Below are 22,500 nucleotides of genomic sequence, written 5' to 3'. Positions count from 1 at the left end.
CTCGGGGTATTTGTGAGCTGTTGTAAATTTCCACCCACTTGTGCTTGTTATGAATGCACTCAGTGAGTCAGAAGAACCAGCAGCATCTCTCTCTCTCTCTCTCTCTCTCTCTCTCTCTCTCTCTCTCTCTCTCTCTCTCTCTCTCTCTCTTTCTCTCTCTCTCAGAGGTGGCCCAGCTGATTGGCTGATTTTCGGTTTCGCTGCTGCCGCTGACAGATCTTGCTGCATTACAGCGCTGGGTGGTCGGGGTGCAGTGGGTTTGTTGTTTATGAGGCATGCAGATAAGCTGACATGGAGGGGGACAAAGGGGTCAGTTGTCCAGGCCCAAGGAGAGGAGTTGGGTGGGGGGGATTGGGTCCTCATTACATTGTATGTATCGGTAGTGGGAGCCCTTTCAGATGACTTCGTCCTCGGCCCTCGGTCAAAGCTGTAAGCGGCCCTGGAGGCATGCATGCGAAATCAATTATACCTGCGCTCTGAATACAGATGCACTAACTGATGAACTTTCGGTGCTAATTAGAAACCATCTGATTCTCAAATAGCTGGAAACATTTGTGCCACTGGATTAGTACGAAGCAAATCCTGCAGTGTTTATTCAACACTTGGAGAGTAGAACCAACTAGAAGAGTGTAAAATCTGACTCAAAATGCGCTGTGCATTGGCAGCACCGTAATCTGTATAGAACGGTACAGTAACAGTATTATTGGAAATGGAATAGAATTTTGGTGTGAAATATTGGACGCTTCTTGAGTCAGGTTGTGAAGTGATGTGATGTGATGTAATGCGAAATCGATGTTTCGTCTTACCTTTGCATTCCTGCTCTCAGGGAGGCTGAGTATCTCCAGTCTGAATTGGGTGGTTTAGGCTGCAGAAGAAAGAAGAGGGGGAGGAAGAAAGGAGGGGTGGAGGGGGGAGAAAAAAGGGAGGAAGAAGGTATTTAGAGATGTACTCAAGCAGACCATAATTGACGAGAACAGAAAAAAAAGGAAAAACAAAAGTCAATTTTGCAGATAATGATTTCCTCATGGGTGGATGGGTGGGTGGGTGTATTGTGGTGAGATATTTGCACATGTACAAAAATGCAGCTGGATGAAAATGTGCTTGTGGAACAAAAGGTGAACAATGATTCATTTGTTGTGCACATGGACATGTTGAACCTGCGCGTAAGTGTGCATGTGCATGTGTGTGTGTGTGTGCATGTGTGTGCATGTGCGTGCGTGCGTATGGAAAGGTTATGGTTAATCCAGTCAAGACAAAACACCTGGATAAATTGTCAGCAAAACCTGTCCAAACCAGACTGACAAGGGTCTGCTGCCCCCCTTCCCAATGTCTCTCTCCATCTCCTTCTCTGTCTCTGTCTCTCTCTCTCTCTCTCACACACACACACACACACACACACACACACACACACACACACACACACACACACACACACACACACACACACACACACGCACACACACACACACACACACACACACACACACACACACACACACACACACACACACACACGTATACACACACTGAAAATGGGGTGAGGTCTCGCCCTACCCCCACCACACACACACACACACACACCCACACACTCACACACACATGCACCACACACATCACACACATGCGACGACCCCTCTCCAAGACAAGGTCAGAGTGAGATACCAGAGAGTGGTTTTGGGGGGGGGGGAGGAAGTAGGAATCAATTGATCCCCCAGTGGGCAAATGCACCTGCATGTCTGGATGTCGGGATTGTCTGTGACATGTGAGAGCCCCAAGCAGCCAAGGCAGTGTGTTGTGTATGGATCCAGGGGCACTCGGTCTGCACACATACTGTGCACGCACACACATACATGTGCACACACGCACGCACACACCCACACACACACACTAGCAGACACTAGCAGGTGCTACAGCAGATGACATACCCCTGTGTAAGCATACTATACTTGGGCTTTTAAAAAAAGACATTCACAACATACGTATACTGGAAAGAACAATAAAATAAACTACAGGAACAAAGGTGAACATTATTAACCATAATAATTATCTGAGTAAGCTCAGATAATACAAATATTCACTTACGTAGAGCGACATGTAGGAATCTGTACCACATACTGTTTGTTCATGTTTGTGTATGTGTGTACATGTATCTGTTATAAAATATGTTACAAAACAGCATTAGTCTGCCAACAGGAAGGACAAGGAGCGTGTGACGCAGGTGTGAGTGAGTTACCATGGTGACCCGATCCCTTATTTCCTCCCAGAGGGATGTAAATATGTCGGAGATGGGAGCATCGATTCTGAACAACAGACACACACACACACACAAACACACACAAACAACACATCTGTGCACCACTGCAATTCTACCATCCACTTCTATAACCCTGACTTCAACACAGACACACACATCACCAACCATACCCATAACAGCATTTGCCTTCTTCAACCATCTACCCGCACCCATCCAACCTCCATCACAACCCACCACATCCTCCTCCCATCAGCCTTACCAACAACCCTCCCCCAATCCACCCAACTGCCAGCATCCAAGGCTGAAATCACCAAACACAGACACACACAAATCACCAACCCACTTACCGGCACCCATCCAACATCCACCCCATTGCCCACCTTCCAAATAATAACCTCCACCCATCATCAACTCTACTGCCCCTCTGCCAGCATCCCAGGCTGAAATCACCAAACACAGCTAGACACACACATCACCAACCAGCCATCACCAGGATAGCACTTATTCACCCACCTACCGGTAACCCTCAAGCCTCCATCTTCACCCAACCCCCAAGCCCCGGTCCCCCCACCCACCCTACAGCATCCATCAGGGCTGGAAATCCAATATGGGTCTCTCTAATCAACCAGAGATGGAGCCCCTCAGTGACTCACCCCGACACTAAATCATGTTTACAGGGAGAGCAGCAGCCATCCTCCCCAACACCCTGCACCTGTCACCACCACTACCACCACCTCTTATTCTGTTAAGGCACAGCCCCTCTTATAAAGTTGCTGTTACCAGAATGGCAATGGTCAAGTCGTAATGCGTTACTGAAGGTTATATGCACAATAAAAAATGCTGTGTTAATTTAACACTTCGAGAGTACTCTGGGACCAAATGCACTCTAGAAGATGTTAAATCGATCCTCTTAGTGTTGAATTAACACTGCAGATGTGTACTGTGTATATGATATTGTAGTATTGCAGTTCTATGGTAGTTAAGTTTTTTCAATCATTGCTACAGCGTTCCACTAGCAGAAATGGTGCACATTCTGAGGCAAGCCTGCCATGCGCTGTTCGAAACGGTCTACCACTACCCCTCTCCCACCATCGCCACTGCCAACCCCTTCTCCTCCTCCAAGCGCTTCCGTTAGACGCTATCGCATTTGCCAGGTGGACAGAGGACCTCAAAGGCACGGCTAGATGGATGGCCGCGAGTGGCTCGACTCCATCATATTAGTGGCCAATTACGACCTCAGAGTGAATGCGGACAAGACCTCTGTACTACCGGCGGCTGATCGCGCTACTGCTGTGTGTGTGTGTGTGTGTGTGTGTGTGTGTGTGTGTGTGTGTGTGTGTGTGTGTGTGTGTGTGTGTGTGTGTGTGTGTGTTCAGAAAATGTAAAACAGAAAGATTATTGGAAGACTGACTATTGCATGAATGCTTTCACACACAGAAGATGTAAAATCAAAGGCGTGTCTGAAAACTGACTGTTGCCACCAGGCTGTGTCTAAGAAACTGACAGTTAGCAAATGATGACAAGGAAATGACATGTTGATCCGTTCTTTCCACCCAAACACAGCACTAATGCGAAGGCTAACAGAGAAAGGAAAATATCCATTACATGTATTATTAACATACGGTAATATACTGTATGATCAAGTATGCTCAACGCATTTTCACAGCAGCTGTTTGTGGTGAGTTACTGAGACTGTGAAAGAGAAAACGACGAAAAAGATGGATCGCAAGAATCTTTTCTGATTGCATTTCGTTTGAAAACCATTGTCATTTGCAGCACAATGATTGAGAAAAGAGAGAGAAATAGAAAGAGACAGAGATAAAGAAAGAATAGAAAGAAGAAGAGAAATAACAATCTTTGCTGTGGGCTGATCTCGTCAAGGCAAAGGTTCTCCTTCCTTGCTCCTTCTCTCTCCCTCTGTGCTTTTTCTCTCCCTCTCTCTCTCCATTTCTCTGCCTCTCTCTTTTTCTCTCGCTCTCGAGTGGGCCTGTGCCGGGTGGACACACCTCGCCTGGATACAGCGCTCGCACAGCCTGCGCCAGCCAATCACAACTCTTCCCAGGGCCCCCTTCAGGCCCAGCCAACCAATCAGGCGGTGGCAGCCTAGGAAAAGCTCTGCCACTGCTTCTTAATTACACAGCAAGTGGGAACAAACATGACTGGCATTTAATGAGAGCGACAGGGAAGAAGGAACCAATTAGGCACCCCAAAAAAAGCACCCTGATTTTCTTGCCTGACGCATTGCTCCCCACCACCCCCAATTTTATTTTTACATGAAATAATTTTTATCAAGTGCATCAGTAGGGAGTGTCACCCGTCATTTCAAAACACTCTGAGCTTTAAAACTGACTGCAGATTCGCGCACAAGGGTTGTATTATGGATGTCAACACGGCGCCGGTACAAGGTCTGTCTTGGCAGCTGTTACTATGGTACACTGCGTTATTTCTCTGTCTCTGGTCTCCATATCGAGAAAGTCTGGCATTGCAGCAATACACAGATGGCCATCGCCGAGCACGTTGGAGAATGGGGAAGCATAGCCATAAACAAGAGAGAGCATGGAAGCAAATCAGCTGGTTAGTCAACTCCCTCTGATAGCTAGAGCAAATCACCCGTATCCTACCGGATACTCCCTATCAAAATGTGCACAATCGCAGCGGGAGTCCGTGATGAAAACATAAATAAGTCAACACACATATAAACTCATCCCCCTGTCGTTAAAAGTGACTCGAGTGCATCAATTATGCAAGAGATCCACTTGAATTAACTGCCCTCGAGTGGCGACGCCACAGCCCTGGATTTCGACATTTATTTATTTATATGCCGTTTCTTTTTAAGACAGCGAACCTCGAGAATACAAGCTGTGCATTTTTTTTGCAACTCGTTTCTGGGTCTGCAGCTTGTGTCTTCCATCTGTGTCATCTAGGAGCGGCCAAAGGGCTGAGGAAATGTGACGCTGCTTGCAGAGGACCGGGTGTGAGTTACTGGGGGGAGGCGAACTGTTTGGCTTTCACGCCGATGACTAGAGGAGAGATTCAGCTGCGATGCTATAGGGAACCAAGGAGGAGTAGGCAGGCTGCAGTGCAGCATGAGGAGGAGAGATATGAGGAGAGGAGAAATAAATATGGGGAGAGGAGGATAGAGGAGAGGAGAAATATGGGGAGAGGAGGAGAAGAAATGAGAGGAAAGAGATGGAGAAGAGAGGAAAATGAGGAGGGGAGAGGACAGGAGAGGAGAAATATCTGGAAACACAAGAATAGAGGAGATGAGGGGAAAGAGGGGAAAGATGGGGATGAGAGGAGAATAGAAGAGGGGAAAGATGAGGAGAAGAGAAGCCAGGAGGAGGTAAGGAATATGAAGAGAAGGGAAGACAGGAAAGGAAGAGAGAGAGGAGAGATGGGTAGAAAACAGAAGATGAGAAGTAGAGGGAAAACATTGGGGAAAGAGGGGAGATGAAAGGAGGGATGGATGGGGTGCTTCTGGTGGTTGGAAGAGGGGAGGGAGGGATGGGTCGGCAGAAAGAAAGTGGTGCTTTTTTCCCCTTTCTTCCCTCCGGAATACACAAATGATGGGGAGCAATGTGATGACAGCTGTAAACGAGGCTGGGTGGGGGAGAAACGGGCGCATAAACCGCTGATACCCTGAATCATCAGAAACAAACAACAGGCTCAGTTCAGCATGGGATGGAGTCTGCACACACACACACACACACACACACACACACACAAACACACACACACACACACACACACACACACTTGAAAAATCCCTACAGAGATTCACTGTGCAATCATTTCTGCTTGCATACAGTCTTGGGAAGATGCTCACACACACAAAGTCTGTGTGTGTGTGTGTGTGTGTGTGTGTGTGTGTGTGTGTGTGTGTGTGTGTGTGTGTGTGTGTGTGTGTGTGTGTGTGTGTTGGAGTCCTCAAAAGCCTATCTTCTATTCAGCAAAGCCCCATTTGGGAAAAATGAACGAGAAACAATGCGGTTCAAAGAGGATTTTCTCCTCCTCTTAAATGAAATGCCAACCGCAACACTCACTGAACACAGTTCGCCTCGAGTATAGCTAAAATTAAATGAAAATGTGTGTAAACAAACATGAGTGAATAAACAGAGCGCATGTCTTGACACACCACACCAATAAGAAGACACAACAGAGGAGAATGCTTGGTGCCAGGTGAGTTGCTTGATGGACCCATTCCCACCAAAACACAAACACACACAAGCACAAGCACAAGCACAAGCAAAAAACCAACACCTGAATAGCAGTGGTGTCAGACAGGTAAATGTCCCCCCCCAAACACACACTTGGATGGTGGTGGTGTCAGGCATGTGCAGAAACACCTTCTCACCCACAGTAACCCATCATCCACCACCATCACACAAGCGAAGAAGCCAACACAAACACAAGGCAGGCCAGCACACACCTGTATGGCGGTGGGGTCAGGCATGATGCCGCCACCGCACACCTGGATGGCAGTGGCGTCGGGCATGCTGAGCCTCCGCACGAACTGCGTGCTGCTGTGGCCCGTGAAGTGCGAGCCCCACGTGCCGCTGATGGGCCGGCCCCCCATGTTGTAGAACATGAAGGTGTCGCTGCCGGACGTGGCCGTCAGGCAGGTCTTGTAGCAGTAGGTCTTGGTGAGCGAGCCGTTGCCCCGGACCTCGATGTAGTGCGGTTCGCCTTTTAGGTCCCTGCGCAGGGCCACTTGGTTACCGACTGCCACCTGTTGCTGGGTACCCCCACTGGCTCCTCCGCCACCTGATCCACCACCAGAACCACCACCACCTCCGGAACCACCACCACCGCCACCTCCACCGCCACCTCCACCACCACCTCCACCCTCCTTGGGTGGTTTCTTCTTGCCCCCACAGCATGCAGAGCAGGAGCAGGCGCCCGGCTGGCTGCAGTACTCGTGGCACTTGACGATGGCCAGCACGACTATGGTGACCAGGAACACGAAGGTGGTGGCGCTCAGGGCGATGATCAGGTACAGGGTGACGTTGGAGAACATGAGCGTGCCGTGCGGCCGGACAATGCGCTTGGGGTCCGGGGTGACCTTGGGCGGCAGCTCCATGACGGCCACGTGGACGGTGGCGGTGGTGGAGCGTGGCGGCGTGCCATGGTCCCGTACACGCACCAGCAGGCTGAATAAGGTGGAGTTGTCCTCCACAACACGCCGCGTAGTGCGGATCTCACCCGTGTGTTCGTGGACTTTGAAAAGGTCCAGGTCTTGTGGGTGTTCAAGGCTGTAGAGCAACCATGCATTCTGGCCGGCGTCACCGTCCCAGGCCACCAGCCGGGTGATGAGGACCCCGGCCTCCGCGTTTCGGAGGACGGTCTCCGCGAGTCCTGGTGAGTGGTGCGTGATGTTAGATGACGGGTGAGCGAAGAACGGCGTGTGATCGTTCTGGTCCATGACGTATATATACACGGTGGCCACGCGGCTGAGAGGCGGGACGCCATTGTCCTGGGCTTTGACCTGGAAGTGGAACTCGCGCAGCTTCTCGAAGTCGAAGGAGCGCAGGGCGTAGACCTGGCCCGTGTCAGCCTTGACGGAGACGTAGGATGCCACTGAGATGCCGTGGTTGTTGTCGTTCAGGACCGTGTAGGTGATGCGGGCGTTTTCTCCCGCGTCCGGGTCGGTGGCTTTGACCACGCAGAGTGGCGTGCTGGGCGCGTTGTTCTCGGTGACGTAGACAGTGTACGAGGGCTGAGCGAAGCGTGGCGGGTTGTCATTCACGTCTGCCACGTCGACGCGGACAACCATTTGGGAGGAGAGGGAAGGGGTGCCACTGTCGGTGGCCGTGATGGTCACGTTGTAGAACGGGATGGTCTCTCGGTCCAGGAAGGCGGACGTCACCAGGGTGTAGTGGTTGCGGAATGACTTGATCTTGAAGGGGAGGTCGGGCGGGATGATGTCCAGGGTCACGTGCTTGTTTTGACCCGAGTCACGGTCGGTGACACCGATCAGAGCCACCACGTGGTCCGCCCGGGCGTCCTCTCTCACAGGACTGGACAGCGAGGACAGGACGATCTCAGGGGGATTGTCGTTGACATCCAGCACCTCAACCACCACCTTGCAGTGGACGGCCACGGCTGCCGGGCCCCTGTCCATGGCCTGGATGTACATTTCATGTGTGCTGGTCTCCTCAAAGTCCACATTCCTCTGAACTCGAATCTCGCCACTGTCCGCGTCCATTGTGAACATTTGGCGGACTCTCTCTGGAGTGTAACTGCTAAAGGAGTAGTAGACCTCGCCATTTGTGCCCTCATCTCGGTCTGTGGCGTTAAGTTTGATCACTAAGGCGCCCAGGGGCGAGTTCTCCTTTAGTTTGACTTTGTAAACAGAGCTGTCGAACACAGGTGGGTTGTCATTGGTGTCCAAAACACGCACGTTGATTTTTGCTGTGCCTGTGCGCGGCGGGGCGCCTCCGTCGACGGCTGTCAAAAGGAGGTGATGAGAGGGCGTCAGCTCCCGGTCCAGTGGCTTTTTCAGAACCAGTTCGATGTGCTTTCCGTTAGGCGGGGGCTTGTTTGACTCGAGCGCGAGATGCTCGTTTGGGCTGAGGCGATACAGGCGCACGGAATTGGAGCCGTCGTCCGTGTCCTGCGCGCCCTCGATGGGGAAACGGGACCCTGCGGGCGCGGACTCCGATATCTCCAGCTGGTACTCGTCCCGAGGGAATAACGGTGAGTTGTCATTAGCGTCCAAAATCTCCACCTCCACGTTGTGCACCTCGGCAGGGTTTTCAAGGACCACTTCGAGGTTGAGAAGGCAGGAGCCGCTGTAATCGCACAGAGTCTCTCGGTCGATTCTGTCACTCACGTATAGTTTCCCGTTTTTGTGATCAATATTAAAATACCTCCTGTTATCGGAGGAGATACGGATCCTGCGTGTGGAGAGCTTTCTCAGCTCCAGTCCCAAATCTCTCACAATGTCACCGACGAGAGCTCCCGGATCCTGCTCCTCTGGAATGGAATAGCGAATTTGTGCATTTGTAAGGTCACTTAGTAAAACTAAACCCAAATAAAAACAAAGAGGCACGTACTCGATTGTGTTGCTACATTGCCCCGCAACAGCCATCGCAAGCTGGCAAGATCCGCAGACGGATTATAAACAGCTTCCCGCCTCTTGAGCTTGCCTTGCGAACACTCCCGCCACAGCATTAAAAACCAGCGGAGAGTCGCCCGCTGACACCGGACTATGTGCAGGATGACCAAAGTCTCCTCTCCGCTGCCTCGTTAAACGGACATCTCCCGGCTACATCCATGTTCTCTCCCTTGGTCGGTAGCTTCTGCTGGTATTTTTTCTCTCTCCTCTATGCTCTGTGCGGCTGACTCTTGTTTCCCTAACACGGGTGCTGCCTCTCTCTCACTCTCCTTCTCTCTCCTTGCTCTCTCTCTCTCTCCTGTCCTCCTCCTCCCTCCCTCTCCTCCCGTAGACTGTTCGGTGCAGCGGGGGAGGGGAGTAACTCTCCCTCCCATACACTGTTGGCTGCATTTTCAGCACCTCCGAATAATAATAAAAAAAATACAGCGACTATCTCTCTGCGAGAAAGACGACACTGGCAAGAATATTAAATGCTTTCGGAAATAGTCCGTGCTCTTGTTTTCAATCGATCAGTGTAATTTATTCATTTATGCTGACACAGATGACATGCTTAGGGAAAATTAGGATGAAAACAAGGCTGTAGCGCACAAAGTGCCACCGCCCTTTTCATTGTGTGCTCTCCGTGTGTATCGAGCGGCTTATGCACTGGATTAAGAGACGCTCTGTTAAAAATCGGTATTCTACAGGCTGCCTACTTCAAATTAAATTACCGATCGAGTAAATTGGAAAGATGCGTCCGTGAATCGTATCCACGCCAACACGACACCAACAAGTGCGTTTTGTTTATTAATTTCCCTTTGTCTCATAACCGGTAGGTCTTTCAACGAATCCCCAAACAGAGCAACACCCTCTCCGTGGTCCTGAAATGCTGTACTGATGAAAAGTCCTCGCCGAGTCGACACAGTGCCGTCGCTGGGCACACTCCTCGGCTGGCTCTCACTTGCTCTTAAGACTGACCGACCGATCACATCATCGGAGATGCTGATAGATTACAACAGCTCCAACTCTATTGGCTATGTATTCTCGCTTTGTGTCACCACCACCACCACCACCACCACCCTCCTCTACCCCTTCCCCCATATTGCCCGCATCTCGCTCAGACTGCCTCTAATGCAGCCCCGTGTTACCCCCAAGATGCCCCTCAATTGCCCCTTTCTGACAGCTGCCACAACAAGCAAGCCGAGAGCAGGCATATCATAAGACATCCAAACCATGCAGAAAGGGCGGCGCCTTAACTGCGTACATACAGTAGAGGAGAAATTCACGGCAGGAGACGTCACTCACTTTATCAGTAAACAGGATCATGTTAGAATATGGATAGAACACCCGAGAAACAATGTACCCTACAGTGAATATGGAATACAGGCAATTAACAAATGAAAAGCAAACAACTTTACACACAATACAGCCACAAGCATCCTCATTGCCTCCTTCAGAACAGAGCTTGTTTCCAGCCTACAAGTGTGCTACTCTGTTGCTGGCACAAAGCCGCCCCCTCTGGAAAAAAAACATATTAATGAGACTTCAGACCAGGCTGGCCAGCAGTAAACGGCTGAGCTCTGGCCCTGAGCTAATCAATGGGAGTGTATATATCTCGCATCCAGCAGTCACGCCGACGTGCCTATTAACGTCCACCGATGCAATTATACACCCATTGGTAGCCATAAACAACATGGGGATGGCAGCGGCGCAGAGTGGTCCAAGTCTCCTCCCTTCCACCCACCCCCAATACTGCATTCTCCGTCCTCAGACCATTTCTTACGGGCCGTGTGTTTGTGTGTGTGTGTGTGTGTGTGTGTGTGTGTGTGTGTGTGTAGCCAGGGGTCTTTGGCCCTATATGCAAGTGGTTCATACAGCCACACCTAAATTAAAAGTCATCCATATGGGCCCTGTTTTATGCCAGGGGCCCTTATATATTGATGCCCAATCAACACCCTACACCCCCCCCCCACACACACACACACACACACACACACACACACACACACACACACACACACACACACACACACACACACACACACACACACACACACACACACACACACACACGTCACCCCCTGCTGCGTGCTGCCTCTTCCCCTCTGCCTTGAAGCGGCCATATACTGCAGCTGAGGCCGCTTGCCTTTGCTCCGTGCTCAGGTGGCGAGGGCTGGGAGACTGTAATTGAGTCGCTCAGTAATGTCTCATGTAGTTCAGCCTTGGCGGGTAATTAGAACAGTTCCGAGGCCTTGTATGCTCAATTAAAATTTAATTTGAATTGGTTTCAATTCAATTATGACTCGGTGGCTCGGTGCTGCTTGCTCGCTTTTGCTTCGCCTGAAACGGTGACTGGAAACCTGGACTTCCTTCTTGGATTTATAATATTTATTTAAGAGTATGTACGTATATGAGTAAACTTTGGTACTGTGCAGTTCACTTTGATAGGTTAGCATGGTGAAGATCAGCCATGGTATTAGGCATGAAAAGGGATTAGGCTGCATTTCTGCTGATTCCGTTGTCCAGAGTGATTTAGTGAAATGGCGACATGAGGCATAGATGCGTCGCCATCAAGGCCATTTTGAAGCGGATTGGTTGACACGGCCAGATTGCACAAAATGACAACCACTGCCATTCATTAGTTTACTTTCGGATGACAAAAATCAGTCTGACAGACAGACTGAGTGGCACAGCGAGGCAATCATCTCCCTCTCCCCTCTCCCTTCTCTCTCTCTGTCTTCCTCTTCTGCTTCGACGGCCAAGTGTATTTTATTTTATCTTGCCCAAGAGGACCCCCGTGCCGCTGTGACTGTGAGTCATCAAGCCACCGGGTGCTCTGCTCCTGCGATCCCCCACCCACACATCACCCCCTTGCGGCAGCTGGAGGAGAGGAAGAGAAGAGAGAAGAGGAGAGAAGGAGAGGAGAGGAAGGCTGGCAAAAACCTCAGCGCTGATTCAGAGGGTCAACTCATCGCAGCGTTAAAGTGGAAATGTCACCCTGGCACTGTGCATGAAATGCAGGATAGAAAGCGAAGGCACAAAACCTTGACCCTTGCATCTAACTTCACTCAGCGTTGTGAAACATTTCCAGGCCTACGCACCGGAAGTTTTGAAGAACACACACACTTTCACTTCACAAAGGATCTTCATGAAAGTATACAAAGTATATTCAGTTGTCTCAATAAGTAGAAATAGATCTACATAGTGTATCGTCTCACTTATCCTCTTTCTCGACACGTAGATGAGGAGGATACAGGGTATTTGGTATTTCCATTCAGACAGTAATCTCTGGATATGAAGACTTGTTCAAGCGAGAGAGACAAAACAGTAGGGTTGTGCTGTCAATCAAGGATCCTTCTATCTAACATGTCTGTCATTAGTCACCTCAGCCACCCCTTCCCCCAACACACACACACACACACACACACACACACACACACACACACACACACACACACACTGTCTGGGACACTGGAGCGTGTTTACGTCCATTTGAGTGAAGTAGGAGAGAGAGAAAAGAGTAGAGCTACCCTGTAATCTCGTCAATTACACACCCTGGCGGACACAAACACCTGCTGCCTCTATCCCACTGCGGCCACTGTCTGCCTTTTATAGGTCTGACTATTTATCACTACCGCAAACACACACACACACACACACACACACACACACACACACACACACACACACACACACACACACACACACACACACACACACACACACACACACACACACAGTCTCCTTATTCACTCAGTCACTCAGCCATGGCCTCTCTCTCTCTCTCTCTCTCTCTCTCTCTCTCTCTCTCTCTCTCTCTCTCTCTCTCTCTCTCTCTCTCTCTCTCTCTATCACACACACACACACACACACACACACACACACACACACACACACACACACACACACACACACACACACACACAGACAGCTGCATGTTGGCATTTCTGCCCACACCTCTTCTGAGAAGAATGATATCTCTCTATCGTACCTGTCAGAGTGCCGTCCATCTGTTCCCATCGCTAATTATGGTTACTCGGGGGGCTTGCGCAGGACGGATGAAGTTCTCACTCTCTCTCTCTCTCTCTCTCCTTACACGCATGGCTGTGTCGCCTCACCGCTAGAAATACAGATGGTCTCCTCTGTTGCTACCATGCCACTGCGCATGCCCGCCCTTCCCTTTCAGATAGGCAGGTGTGTACAGTGAGACGGATTTCTAGTTCCTCTTATTTCAGTGAGGGATTTGTTGCAGGTTGGCACACCCTGCTCGGCTGGGAGATTTTTCCTCTCCGTATTTTAGCCTGATAGGTGTTTTCAGTTTAGTCCTCTCACAAGGCTTGAAGATTTCTCCTGACAATATACAGTATATTATTTCATGCTTAATATGCACCTCACGCTTGCACGCGTGCGCACACACACACACACACACACACACACACACACACACACACACACACACACACACACACACACACTGTAATCTGGAGACACCTCCTGCGTCTCTACCTTTATCATCTCCTGTGCACCCCCTCTCTCTACTTCCTTCCTTCCTTCCTTCTTTCCTTTCCCTTTCTCTTCTTTCCCTTCCCTTGCTCCGTATCTCCTTCCTCTCCAGCTGTGATCAGCGTCTGCAGCATCCGCAGCTCCAGCTGAGCAAATCTGACCGAGGGGCGTCAGGGAGACGGGAGGGGAGGCAGCAGCAGAGATAATGCCAACAAGGATGCACACACACACACACACACACACACACACACACACACACACACACACACACACACACACACACACACACACACACACACACACACACACACACACACACACACACACGCATACACACACACACACGCACACACACAGACACCTACTAATGCTACCTCCTTATTCTGCACCTCTCAGAGAGCAAGTGAGAGAGAGAGCAGAAGAGAGGAGAGGAGAGGATAAACAAGTGGACGCAGAGGGAGGGAGACACACCCAAAACAAGAGAACGAAATGAACACAAAATGGCCACAAGCTAAAAGATGTTTAAACACTCAGTGTGCACACACTATTTTCTCTTGTATTCATAGGCCGAGGCCTGTTTTCATCTGGACATGGTCTCAGCAGAGAGGGATAGAGTTAGTGTCATCACCAGGGTTGTTAGCCAGAACATGTTTCATAAAATGGCCTCCAGCCCAAAATACACTTGTTATTACTCATAAAACAACCAATCAATGAAAAGGAGGCTTCTGATTGGCTGGGTCTGATTGACAAGCTGGTGGACGGACACACCCACCGGCAGTGAATGCGCCTGATATGGCAAAGTAATAACCACCTTGCAGCAAATCAATCCAGAGAGAGAGAGAGAATGACACAAATATACAAGAAGAAGAAGAAGAGGAAGAGGAAGAGGAAGAAAGAAGAGGGAGAAGAAGAAGAAGAAGAAGAGGAAGAGGAAGAGGAAGAAAGAAGAGGGAGAAGAAGATGATGATGATGAAGAAGATGAAAAAGAAGAAGGAGAAGAAGAAGAAAGAGAGAACCCACCACTTCTGTCCCTGCTACGCAGATTATTAATCACATCTAATCTATTAAACATAGACGAGCGCTGAAAGATTCAAACGAGCCTCATTAATGCACGGTTATTGCTTGCTCTTAAAAAGTCATTCATTACACAGCAGAATAAGCCTGTTATGCCTTGTAGACTTTCCGCAGTTACAGTGGGGCAAAATATTGGACTTTTCAGAGAGAAGCAAGCATACGGCTTTGCATGAAAGAAAACATACAAAATGGCTGCAATCCAGGTGTTTGACAGAGAGAGAACAAGGGGGAACATGGGGTGTGCAAAACAGTCGTGACATGTAAGTAGAGCAGAGTAACTGGACTGGTTTAGGTGTCTGAAGACATTCCATTTTTTATTGAAATTGTCTTCTGCTCTTCCCTAATGAACCGGAAACGCACTGTACAATTTGCAATGTAGGCCTAAATAGAATAGTCTTGTACTCAACACTGTACTGCAAATGTTATATTAACACTGCAAATTGTACAGTAGCCTACATTAGCCTACATTTGGGAGTACATTTGCTAAAAATCCAGTCGATTACAAGCTATCTCTTTGGTTAACGTAGATATGCATCTTTCCAGCCATGACATCTGATGTTGTGCTCTTGAGACATACTGCGCTGTACACATTTCCATATAAATGTTTAGTGTCCTAAACATGACCCAGTTTTCCCGGACAACGAGGTCGTGGATGTTTGTGGGGTGAGTCATAGACTCGTCTGCCTGTCAGAGTGAGTCCTATCCCGGGCAGACCGACCGGCTGGCTGTGGCTGGCTGGATGACCCGCGCTTCTCATACTGTCACTGTCTACAGCTGGGGGGGCTGCAAGTCCTACGACCTCACAGCAGCATTCATAAACAAAGAGGCCTTCTTTCTCCTGTGATTTATTTACAGTATGGGCCACTGATGTTGTAGCATGTTTTCTTGACTGCACCATGCAAGGTCCTTGAAAGGTACGGGCAGTCTGCATTAATCTCCCACACATTAACCACTTTATTTTAGGGACACATTTATTAGCACTAATACATACAATGTCCCTGTATAAGTAACTTGTAAGGCATGTACAAAGCAAAATCAGACATTTGTTAGGCATGTATTCGCAAATGTCTTGTTCATGCACTATAAGGGATTTATTACCAATTTAACCTTAGTAAGGACCTAGTAGGCCTTAGCGTTTGCTTAGTACATGCCTTACAAGTTACTTATGCAGGCATTAACATTGTATGTATTAGTGCTAATAGTATCCCTAAAATAAAGTGTTACCATTGCTACTTCTGCTAATACTACTACTAGTAGTAGTACAAATTTAACAATAAAAAAAAGTGTGTATTTGTACAACACAATGTATGATACAAAATGCTGCTGAAAGTACCTAAACAGTTTAGTCATTCTTCTATATTTTTTTTAACTTGAATGTATCTTTTAATATCTTTTAATAGTTTCCACTGTGAAACATCACGAGTCAACCACATGATGTTTATAGAGGGAAAAATAAAGTGACTTCACGTCACTCAAGATATTTCATCAGAATTACAACAGTTATTGACAACCACTTCCAGCTCTAGTCCACTGCTACTGTACTGCACGTATGATATTTACTTTTTTTTTTTTTTTTTTTTTAACAATAATTCAATTAAGGCGAAAGCAAAGCCAAAATAAATGCTGAAATAGTTATGAGAGGAAAAATAGCATGCTGTAAGCATTTTTTGCACAGTGTGGCGTAGAGTAAATGATTTATCGCAAAACATAATTCACTTCAATCTGTCAGGTCGTTTGTAAAAGCTACGTAATCAAATATAGTGAGAGTGAGAGAGGTGTATTAGAGAGAGAGAGAGAGAGAGAGAGAGAGAGAGAGAGAGAGAGAGAGAAAGAGAAAGAGAAAGAGAAAGAGGGAGATAAGTCTGTTAAAGAGAGAGAGAGAGAGAGAGAGAGAGAGAGAGAGAGAGAGAGAGAGAGAGAGAGAGAGAGAGAGAGAGAGAGAGAGAGAAAAAGAGTGAGAGAGAGAGAGAGAGAAAGAGAACTCTGTTAGGGAGAGAGAGAGAGAGAGAGAGAGAGAGAGAGAGAGAGAGAGAGAGATAAAGATAGAGAAGTTTGTTAGAGAAAGAGAGAGAGAAAGAGGGAAAGAAAAATAGAGAATAGAAAATAGAGAAAAGATAGAGATACAGTACATCAAAAGATAGAGACAGCGAGAGAGAGAGATAGATATTAACACAGTGGGAAAGTGATAGAGAAACAGAGAGGCTTGATAGAGAGAGAAAGAAATAAATGTGAGAAACAGAGAAAAGGTAGATACAACAAGAGAGAGAGCGAAAGAGAGACAGAGAGCCAGAGACATGGGAGGGGTAGGTAGAAGCGATTTCACAGTTCAGGTCAGCCCTCTGTGGGTGCGGAGATGGTACTGCAGGTGCTGCTGTAGCATCAATAAATAATCCATCCTCCGAGGATGACACGCTTTCTGCACATGCTCAGTCTCTCTCCACCCCGCCCTCTTCAACATCCCTCCCCCTCCCTTCATACCTCCTTTCTCTTTCTCTCTCTTCCTCTCTCTTTCTCTCACTCTCTCTCTCTCTCTCTCTCTCTCTCTCTCTCTCTCTCTCTCCACCCGTGTGTCCTATCCCTCCCTGGTTCCACCAATACATCCCCCTCTCTCTTTCTCTCCTCTCTTCTTCCCTCTGTATCTCTCTGTCCCTCCCTCTCTCCCTTCCCCCCCTTCGACTCTCTCCCTCCTTCCCGTTCCCCTCTCCCTCCCTCCTTCTCTTCCGGCTTCCTTCTGTGCATCATCGTGTCTGGTTGTGTAAGGTCTGTGAGTATCCTCTACATAACAATGATTTATCCACCAGCTTTTCATATTTTTTTCTTTCTTTCTTTTAAAGAGAACAGGGCTTCATAACGTAACATCAAGGGCACAATTTAATTCCTCTTTCTCTGAGATTAATGTTTTTTTTTCTCTCTCCTCATGTTGCGCTCAACCTACATTTTCTCCTCCGACAGTGATGGCAGGCATCGTCATGGCGACAGAATGAAAGGGGGAGGGATTAAAATGGGAGAGGCGGAAAGGGGGGAGAAAAAAATGTGTCAGTGTTACATCCAGGAACCGCAGGCAGAACGAAAACCAGATATTTCTAAGCACACATCAATAAAATGGGAAAAACATCGGCACGGTAGGTTTTTTTTCCTGTGTGTTTTATGTCTCACTGCACAAATAAAACATGTGCCTTCTCTGCTCGCAGCAGCAAACAGAAACAGGCACCTATCGTGCAATAGAAAATAAACAAATATGTCTGTCCTACGCACAGCAGAAAACAAAAACAGACACCATTATGAAATGAATAGCAAACAAATGTGCCTACTCTATCCACCGCAGGAATTACACACAGACACCTATCGTGCTGTAGATTACAGAGCAAAAAGAGTGCCTATTCTACTCACAGCAGAAATTAGAAGCAGAAACCTATCGTTTACAGAAGAGCAAAACAAAATGGAAGCTGTGGTTTATCTCACTAGCACATTGCAGCTTTGTCTTTGCAAATTCACGTCCCACACCTCGCCCAGATCCATGCAGTGAAATTTAGGCAGCTGCAAACACACACCCAGTCCCTTTCATGTACGACATTTACACACACACACACACGCGCACACACACCGGCTCCCTAAGTCTCAGAGTAAGCCTGTTTTTCAGTCATTACATCCCCCCTGTCAGTGTAAAGGGCATGACTCAACTGAACACAAAACCCAGCCATCCTCGGGGGCCTGATAAACAGCCAGGCTTGCCTCAGCATGGGTCGTCCTCCAAAATGCCTGACAACAAAATAAACAAATAAATAACTAAAACCGGAAATAACACACAAAAAAATAACAACATCAAAAGGCCTAGTGGATAAAGGGAGACAAAGCTATCAGGACAAGCAGGCGTGCTCCAAGTCCCCCCGTCCCCTTTTCTTTTCTCTCTCTCCTTCCATCTCTCTCTCTCTCTCTCTCTCTCGGCTCTACCCGGCCCAGCATCCCCCTCCTTTGTATCCCCTGTCCACAGCTGCAGCCAGGCTGCGTATGCTAAACAGGACGGGAGCAGGCTGGTGCTGAAGTGGAGTGGCAAGGAGACGAGGGGAGACGAGAGGAGGGGAGACGAGGAGAGACAAGGGGAGAGGAGTGGAAATGAGGGAAGAAGAGACAAGGGGAGAGGAGAGGAGAGGGAAGGAAGGGAGACAAGGAGAGAGGAGAAGAGAGGGGAGGAGAGGCAAGGCGGGGAGCGGAGTGCAGAGGAGAGGAGAGGAGAGGAAAGGAGAGGAGAGGAGAGGAGAGGAGAGAAGGGGGGAGAGGAGAGGAGAGGAGAGAAGAGGGGAGAGGAGAGGCGAGGCGAGAGGGGGAGTGGAGAGGAGAGCAGAGAAGGGGTGAGGAGAAGAGAGGAGAGGCGAGGTAAGGAGAGCAGGAGAGAGAGGAGGAGAGAGGAGAGGAGAGGAAAGGAGTGGAGGAGAGAGGAGTGGGGTAGCATCGTGTAGCCAGCCGGCTGTCTGTTTGTGTGTTTGGTGTGTGTGTGTGTCAGTGGAATAGATTGAGGTAATGTGGCGTAGTTGACTGGCTATTTGTGTGCTTGTGTGTGTGTGTGTGTGTGTGTGTGTGTGTGTGTGTGTGTGTGTGTGTGTGTATGTGTCTGTGTGTGTGTTCATTTAGTGTGCCGGTGCTTCGGTCAAGATGGAGGGAGAGGGGTTAGCGAGATGATCAGCTCTGTCATGTTCAATCATCAGCCAGCTCGCAGGAGACTCGTGTAAGCCACTCAGCACCGGGGGAACAGAATTAATGTCCGCCATTTGCCTTTATTGTCTCCCCTGTAAACACTAGTCCACAAGTACACACTACCTCGCAGACACCCTCCCTTCTTCGCTCAGTCTATCCTCCCTATGATTGTCTTTCGTTCCCTCTCTCTCTCTCTCTCTCTCTCTCTCCCTGTTTCTTATATGTATTTCTTTCTTCTCCCCCTCTTCGCTCATATTTCTCTCTCTGTTTCGTAACAGCCTTCATACCCAACATCTAGCCAGTAGCCCTCATTTCCTGCACCCCCGCCCCCATTAATTCTCTTCTCCCTTCCCTCAGATTCTCTGATTTTCATAAATACTGTATGTAGTATACTGTGTCTTTCCTCTTTCCCAGCTGCCTCCTCTTCCTCTTTCCCTCATATTGTCGTTCTCTCTGTTTCATAACAGCCTTCATTCCCTGTGCCTTCCTTATTCCCTTTCCTCTCCTTAAGATTCTGCCCTTCGTTCTCTCTTTGTCTCGTAACATTTTCCATTCCTTTTCGCTCCCCTGTTTCCTTGCTTTCTTCTTCTCTCTCTCTCTCTCTCTCTCTCTCTCTCTTTCTCTCTCGCTCTCTCTCTCGTAACAGCCTCCGTTCCACTGAGTGTTTTGGGCGTGAAATCTCATCTCATCTCTGCTCGTGTCTGCTCCAGTCTTATTTGCTCAGTCTGTGGCCCACATATCTCCCCTTATCTTCATCTCCCATCCCTAATGCTGCCTCTTTTGCTAATGCCTGCTCTCTCTCTCTCTCTCTCTCTCTCTCTCTCTCTCTCTCTCTCTCTCTCTCTCTCTCTCTCTCTGTATTTTCCTCCCTCCCGCCATTTAGTTCCATTTCTCCATCCACTCCCTCTCTGTGTCATTCTATCATTTCTCTTCCCCTTGCGCTTTCTCTCCATCTAATTCTCGCTCTATTCATCCACCCTTCTCTACTCCATCCATATCTCACTCTCCCTCTCGCCCTTTAGTTCCATCCCTCTATCCATCCCTCCCTCTGAATCATTCTCTCCATCTTCTCTCTCCCTCCCTCTGTCCATTTATTCTACGGTAGTAGAATCTCTGCATTTATTTACAGTTGTCTACTCCACCCTTCTCTCTCTCTCTCTCTCTCTCTCTCTCTCTCTCTCTCTCTCTCTCTCTCTCTCTCTCTCTCTCTCTCTCTCTCTCTCCATCCACCCCTCTGAGTCATTCTCTCCATCTTCTCTCTCCTATTTAGTCTGTGTCTACATTCATGCACCATTCTCTCTCCTGCTATATCTAAAGCAAACACGGGTAGGCATTTATGGCTGGCTGCCTCCGTCAGTAGCTGGTGGTAGTTCCGCGCAGGAGGAGGCTTTTTTTAATGACCGCCTCGGTGCATCCTTTAGCGCTGCTGGAGCACACACACAGGCACGGCAGGGAGAATGCAGCTATCTGCAGCAGCGATCTAAAAACCAACCGAGCAGTCGCACTGGGGAAAGCAAGGGGAGCAGGAAGAGGAGAGAGAGGGAGGAGGAGGGGCGGAAGGCTACGAAAAAAAAACCCTGGGTGGTTACCATGGTTACATTGATGGTGACGGAACGGGAGGTGACATGTTGCCACAAAAGGCTGTCTCGGAAGAACAGAGCCGGCGGAAGAGAACAAGGTGTAGGGGGAAAGGAGCAGTAGGGTACACACAGTACACAATGTTCAGTGTTAGTTCAACCCTAAGAGAGTATGAATAACTAGGAGAGTGCTAAATTCAAGACTCAGAGATGAATCAACACTGCACATTTTACTGTGCCAGGTCATGTTGAGAAGCTGCAGAGTGAGCATGTTAAGGTGTGGGCGGCTAGCAAGGCACAGCACACAGAGGACATGCAATGACACACAAACCCACTCTCCTGCTTCATGTAATCTCTAAATGTTGAATTAACACTGTAAAATGTAATGTGGATATGTGAACGATCTATGCTCAAAAAACTGAAGCCTAGGGTAGACATGGGAGGGGGTGGACAACTAGCACAGAGCACAGAACACAGAAGGAGACACAATGTGACACACAAACCCACTCTCTCGACAACCTCTAAATGCTGAATTAATACTGCATTATTTTTTTACTGTGGATAAGTGAACCACCTTTGCTCAAAAACTGCAGGCAAGGGAGCATGTGAAGGGGTGGGCAACATTCAGAGCATAGAACACAGAGGAGACACACAGTGACACACAAACCCACTCCCTCCTGCCTTGACAACCTTTAAGTGCTGAATTAACACCATATTCGTTTTTTAAATCATTTTTTTAAACTGTGGATAGGTGAATAACCTATGCTCAAAAACTGCAGGCAAGGGAGCATGAACACAGGACACACAAAGTGACACACAAACCCACTCTCTTCTTCCTCGACCCCTAAGTGCTGAACGAATGCTGCAAAATTTGACTGTTTAACTGGCTTGCAATGTTTTACAGTGTACCAAAACATAGAAGGGGATAGTGACACACACACTCACACACACACACACACACACACACACACACAAACACACACACACACACACACACACACACTCACACACACACACACACACACACACAAACACTCCTGCCTATCACCGCAAGGACACATCATCAATGCAACATTTACTGTATAAATGACCTATGCTCAAAAACTGCAGGCAAGCGTGGATATGTGATTGTGTGGGGCAGGAAGGAGAGAAAGGACAGACGTACAGTGACACACAAACCTCCTGCCGTGCCTCATCCCACCAACCACTGTGTGTCCGAGTAACCCGCTACCCATGGTGCATCTGGGCCGGGGATCAGGAATGAGGGGAAAAGGGGCCAGGTCACAGTTCTCTAGGTCATACAT

At 48.5% G+C, this 22,500-nt stretch overlaps 1 protein-coding gene across 5 annotated transcripts in view; it reads right to left on the bottom strand.

Moving 5' to 3' along the window:
* The window catches only part of LOC134439558 (protocadherin alpha-C2-like), a 108,834-nt gene that overhangs the window by 34,836 nt on the left and 51,498 nt on the right, over positions 1-22,500 (bottom strand). For 4 of the 5 annotated variants that reach the window (XM_063189458.1, XM_063189459.1, XM_063189461.1 and 1 more), the window contains exon 2: positions 807-865. In XM_063189458.1, the coding sequence (XP_063045528.1) occupies positions 807-865 (59 nt within the window). Of the gene's footprint in view, positions 1-806; positions 866-6,725; positions 9,599-22,500 lie in introns of those variants that run through there. The other variant, XM_063189462.1, reaches the window with a different exon arrangement.

The sequence above is a fragment of the Engraulis encrasicolus genome, chromosome 23, assembly GCF_034702125.1.
Source record: "Engraulis encrasicolus isolate BLACKSEA-1 chromosome 23, IST_EnEncr_1.0, whole genome shotgun sequence".
Classification (NCBI taxonomy): domain Eukaryota; kingdom Metazoa; phylum Chordata; class Actinopteri; order Clupeiformes; family Engraulidae; genus Engraulis; species Engraulis encrasicolus.
This window is presented reverse-complemented; position numbering and strand designations above follow the sequence as displayed.